The sequence below is a fragment of the Echiichthys vipera genome (genome assembly GCF_963691815.1).
Source record: "Echiichthys vipera genome assembly, chromosome: 17".
Taxonomy (NCBI): Eukaryota; Metazoa; Chordata; class Actinopteri; order Perciformes; family Trachinidae; genus Echiichthys; species Echiichthys vipera.
Genome location: NC_139842.1, coordinates 14,896,551 through 14,902,550, shown reverse-complemented (window position 1 = coordinate 14,902,550; position 6,000 = coordinate 14,896,551). Strand labels below are relative to the sequence as shown.

General features: G+C 38.6%; 1 protein-coding gene across 1 annotated transcript; it reads right to left on the bottom strand.

Annotated features, from left to right (window-relative positions):
• Window positions 1–2,378: 2,378 nt before the first annotated feature.
• tnfsf14 (TNF superfamily member 14) lies at window positions 2,379–4,939 on the bottom strand. The gene is made up of 4 exons (XM_083931282.1): window positions 4,665–4,939; window positions 3,268–3,301; window positions 3,103–3,177; window positions 2,379–2,978 (listed from the first exon to the last, which is right to left on the bottom strand). Exons 1-4 carry the CDS (start codon window positions 4,860–4,862, stop codon window positions 2,584–2,586), a joined length of 702 nt encoding a protein of 233 aa, XP_083787408.1. The 5' UTR covers window positions 4,863–4,939; the 3' UTR covers window positions 2,379–2,583.
• Window positions 4,940–6,000: the final 1,061 nt, after the last annotated feature.

The window sequence follows — 6,000 nt, the reverse complement described above, 5'->3', positions numbered from 1 at the left end:
CCAAGATGTTGAATTCAAATGCACATAACAGACCCATTTACCACCCACTCTGTCTCATTTATTAGAGGCAGCTGCAAGTTTGTTCCCACCTTTGCTTTCCACTGCCACACTTATGAGGCATACAAACAAGATATCCACGTAAAGATTTGTGGCAGCTTCTGCGAAAACCCTCATTTCCACCCAAACGACAACTGAGGGACCTTGTGTGTGGTGTTAGACATGTTTAATAACATGATCTTTCAAGCTCACGAGTAAACTGCCAGTAAAAGAAAATGTCATATATAATAAGACAAGTGACATCAAGATATGTGAGACTGTTTTTGGGAGAGGATATCAGAACTCCAGCCACTGGATGTTTTACCTTGATCAAAAATGGCATTACTATCAAAGATATGTCAGTAACTCGGACCGTAGATGTAACGCTTACAGATAATGTCTCAAATTTCTCCACTGTTTTCTACCTCATCTAGACACAAGGGGCCAGTATTTAGCTGTGGGCTGCATAGCATGACCACCTTTCAGTTTTGTTGCAGAGAAATCTCAAAGCATCACACATTCATTGAGAAAACGAAGCTTCTAAGTGAGAAATAGGTAGTGATAGTAAGGTATTTGTAAAACAATATATATATATATCTGCTCTATCAATGGAAACTTTTTCATATATGGAAGTGTGAAAAATGATTTTGAGATCATAGGCAAATGTTTACTGAGTACTGTCATCCCACACAAATGATCAGTGTAATGTCTAGACCAGGAGAGAGAAAACCCAACAGCATGTATCCCAACCACAGCTGATACAGCTCCCACTCTTTTGCTACGACAGTCTCTCACACACCTCACAGGTCAGCCAGCGCTGGAAGAAAATGACTCACGCATGCACAGAGAAGCGTTCATGAAAGGAGACTGTATAAAACGGTGCCAAGGCCACCCGTGATTTGACAGACAATATGTTTACTCATGAATTCGGACTATGTATAGCAGAAGCCTGAACTTTAATTGGACTAAACTCAGAGTGCTTTTTTTTTTTTTTTTTTACAAAACAAATACAAATTTGAACAAAACTTGCAGTAGCCTACATAAATGCCTGAGGGGAATTTAATTTGAGGTTTACTTAGTCACAGTCCTGCTACAGTAGCCTACATGTTCACCATCTACCGCTCTCCGGGACTAGGGTTGGAAAGTGAGTCAGCCCCCCACTACCACTTCCTTTTCAGTTTACAAATATACAACACTGTGGGTGTTTTCAAGAGTGGCTTCTTCGAACAGATGCTGCTGAAGGGAAAGCGTAACAGTGAGTACAAAAGAGAGAGAAAAAAAAAGCTTCCAAGAGTGATAAGGCTTTTTGTTTGTGCCGAGCACATCAGCGTGCTTACCACTATGGTGATGACTAGCAAACCTTTATCTATAGCATTACAGTATGAAATAGTATCAGCAGGAAACCTTAAACTGCTATTACTGTTGTTTTTTACTTTACATTTGTTTAAATGTATTTACACTACCTGAATGATGTTAAATCTATATTTTTCTATTATTGCACTACATGTTTGTCATTGCAATATATGTCTGTTTTTGTATCTTGTTGTTTGCACCCTATGTTCATTCAGTCATTCTTTTGTTTCGCACCAGGACCAAGAAATTTTGCTGCTCTATGTACTGTGCTGTAATGTACTGTATAGATGCGTAAGAATAAAGTCCGCTTATTTTGTCTTAAATATGGTGATCTAAATGTGTGGAATACACTTTTAGCAGCTATTGTCCCTCTCAACCCTCAAGCTCAAGTACATTTGTGTATAAGTTATACTGCTGTACTGCAAAAGTGCAGATTCTGTTCAAAGGTGGTAGACATATTGAAACTTTGCTGTTATGTGTCACTGTGCTATTTAAAAAAATACTTTCTCTTCAGTGTGAGTCGTGTGGTCGGACTGGAGTGCTGTTACTGAGAGACAACTCGGCAACGGCTCCTGCATGGCCTCAGCTGACACAGCAGCAGGAAGTGAGTTCAATTCGGCTACATGACGGCCTTATAAAAAACAATGGGATTAAGAAAACCAACAAACAGGAGGTTTAAATCATTATTTGTTTATTTGTATACATTATTGCACATAAATAAGGCAGTATCAAAGGGATTATCATTCATTCTACCACTGGAGGAATAAATAAATAGTGTGCAGTGTGTGTTACAGCAAGAATGAAAATAAATGTGTAAGGTGACAGTATGTATGTTTTTAATTTTAGCATGAACATGACAACGATATGAAGATCAGGAAGACTGAAAAATCTACCTACGGTATGATTAGTACTTTTGTAACATTCAGATGATTATGTTTAAAGTAAGAAACTGAAAAAAACCCTGAAAAGCTTTGTAACCCTGTAAAAAAAATACTTTAACAACTGAAGGGTTTCACCCCTCAATAGGAAAGCCACCAGCATGAGGTCTTCACAACTGCCTGGCCTTCCACACATGACCTACTTTTTTACAAAAACAATCATTCCTTCTTGAGAAGAGTCTGTTACAATTATTCTTATCTTTTATTTACTGTTAATTCAAATGTTCAGATTCATGGTGAAAAATCAATTTGATATTTATATCATATATGCACCGAAGATGTTCTCAAAGGCTTGGTGTCGCAAAATGTTTGAGGTATTGCTCACTTCCACAAAAAGGGCATCATCTCTGGTGAGATGAAACACTCCACCCAGGTAACTGTTGGATTGTATTTGTTTGCTTTGTTTGTACTTTGTTGAGTATTTTCTAGACCTCAGGAGGGGAATACTATCTCCGGCATATAGTTTAGTTTTCCTATTAACAGAGTGATGAAATGACGCAACGTCTAAGAAGGAAACCTTGGAATAAACATAGTAATAACCCTCCTTCTGAATGACAAGACTTCTGTTTTTGTAGTCCATTTCATAGAGGAGAGGCTCTGCGATCCTGCTCCATGCCATGATTTTCTTTCCATGAACCACATCTTGTCCATCTGGGGGTGAAAAACAACAACAATGTGAAGTCTACGACAAAAGCTACAACAATATATGTCATTTATTTTCTACTTTGGTAATAAATTGAACACAGTGGTAAAGGAACATCAACACTGGCCTCACCTGTAAGATGTGCAACCGGTTTGGAAGGAGAAATAGTGAGACTGGGATTTTGAGTGGGAGAAGTAACAACTTGACCTGTGTGGGGAACAGACATAATGTCACTGATACAAAAAAAAATAACTGTAGTTGTATTTATTTCTTGAGTAAAAAAGTGCTGGGACGTACCTGCACTGTGCTTGAAGAATGATTCTGAGGTGTTCTGCAATAGAAATAAAAGCGGTTTATCTGTCTGTTGTGAGTATGCAAATGCACATGCAAAAGCAATGATATGTGACCAATGTGTAAAAAAACAACAGTCTTGCTAAATCCAAATTTTGTTGAAGGACCCCTTTTTGTTTTTATATGATGTTATCTTCCTGCAGATGAAAGTAGTACAGGTCTGTCCTTCGGGTGAGGAGCAGAAAGTAAATCACAATCATGCAACAGGAAATAGATCACTTCCTTTTCTCCACTGCCCCTTGTATATACGGTATGTATATAACCTTGTCAGTGTCAAACCAAGAAAACCATGTCACTCTCCCCCTGTCCCATGACTGCTGTCCTCACACACACAGCATCAAGCGAGGACAGGAAACTGAGTCACAGCAATACAGTCAAAATACTGACCATTAACCATCCTGGAACATAGAGTCTTCCGTCCGAGGACGTCAGTGTTTTTTTACATAAATGGGCCGTACTTCTCCATCTCTACTCTCTTCCCGATAATAGTGATATTAATTTCATTGTCAGCAGTTTTTGGGAGAAAAACAATCATTCATATGATTAGAGTAAATGTCAGTTTCTATCACTAGACTCCTTTGCGTCACTAAACCCAAATAAGATCCTCACACTTAAGAGAAGTGTTGTATACTGTAACGTGTAGGCCTGCCCCCCCCCCCCATTTTTGAAAAAAAAAATCACACCATAACTCAAGACACTATGGGAACATCTGTAACCACAAATTGACATTTAGACAGTGGAACTTTCCACTTTGGTTATAGTTGGCCTATGTATGTCGGCACAGCAGGCACTTTCCCACACAAAGCATGTGACTCTATGATATACAAAATCATGTGAATATTGGTTGGTAATTAATAAAACTCCCAATGTTGAAATTTTCGTTACTACAGTAGCTTTCATTACCAACACAAGAAGTGCGCTGCTAATATTTCATGATCCAAAATGTGAAGTTCCGAGGTCACCAAACATTGTATGTTACTATCTTTGTCGAAAGATTTTTTTTACCCTAAAAGCATTAAATTCTCTTCAAGTGAATCCACTTTGTGCATTGAAATATTAAAGCATATAGAAACTGAAGATGTTTAGGAGAAAAGTAGAAAAAGTCCCATTATGAATACTTACAACTAGTGAAAATAAAAAAGTGATTTGGGTTGAAGGTCACGGAAAACAAGTGTTAGAAAATAGAAAAACTAAAATTGAAAGTGAGAATAAACTCAAGCTGAATGAGATCTTATGGGGAAAGTGAGATTAGAAGGGATTCAAGAGAAAAGGAAATGAATACAACACACGATGAAATGGTATTGTAAGCAGGTGTAGACTCAAGAGACGGGGTTGATACTCACAGATTCAGGATGGTAGAGATTGTAGATGAAGCAGGCTTCTATGGCCATGCCACACAACGCCATGCTCACCAGCAGAATCAGCACGGTCTGCGTCGGCCCGGCACGCTGTCGCCCCTGACTCATCCTGGGTGGCACTGGAGGCTTGGTAGCATGGGTGTCCACTACATACACAGAAGGATATCCACCTGACATGGACATACCTACAGTTCTGTCTCTCTGTAACTATACAACTATTCTGTGAAGAAATATCTTCCAGAAGTTGTCAGAGCGTGTTGCTTCAAAAGGGCGGCAGAGACAAATAGACTTGAGAGACAGAGAGGGGTGAAAAAGTAACAAAATGGGTGGGCTCACTTGTGGTTGGTTCAAGTGGAGATGGCTCACGAGTAGTCAGATAAAGAACAGAGTCAGATACAGAACACTTGAGATGTATCACCACGTGCCTGCACTCTGGAACATCAAAATGATACTGTACTTGATGCACATTTTTCCAATGCCATTGCAGAAGCTGACAATCGATCGCTCACAAAACCATAAGGTAGAAGGCGAAAATCACTATGTGGGTGTCCAAGCATTTCAATCTTCCCTTTACACCCTCCCACTTCACTGCATGTTGAAATATCTTCATTCACACTTCCTCTCTTTTATACACTCTTTCTCTGTAGTCTGACAGAAACAGATATTGACTTAGAGTTGTGGCAGAAATGTGAGGCACAGGCACGCAAAAAAGACAAAATACTGATGTCACCAGACTCAGCTGGTTTAGGGTGAGGTCAAGTGGCTGATCTGATCATATATGTGTTTGTTAAATTAACTGAGGATGCATTGCAGGGTGTTTATGCTGTACATGTTCTTCTGGATCACACATATGGGACCATTTATTCACCTCCAAAAAATAATTGTCTTTGTTTGATTGTTAGAAACATGTAGGGCAGTACATAGTAAGTACATTTTTGATGATTTGATGATTTGATTATTTGAATATTCGGATGTTCGTTCGTTAGGTAGGTAGTCAGATTTCAATTTTGAGATTCGGATATTTGTTTTTCTGAAAACTGTAGAATAACAGAATACTTAAAAAAATGCCTATAGTTAAACCAAAAGACGTGTTGCAACGGTGTTTCCATTTCAGCGCGAGTGTGAGGGTCTTTACTTCGTTTTGCTTTCATTTAGTTCAGCATGTGGGTTGTACCCATACCAGATTTTCTGTAAATTGTTCACTTACCCATACAGTATAAAGTTCCTCTTCTCTTAATACATCCATGATGACAAGACTGTGCGTAAAACATTTGTTAGAAGATATTAATAATGTAGAAACAAGTTCATATTTTGTGATTTA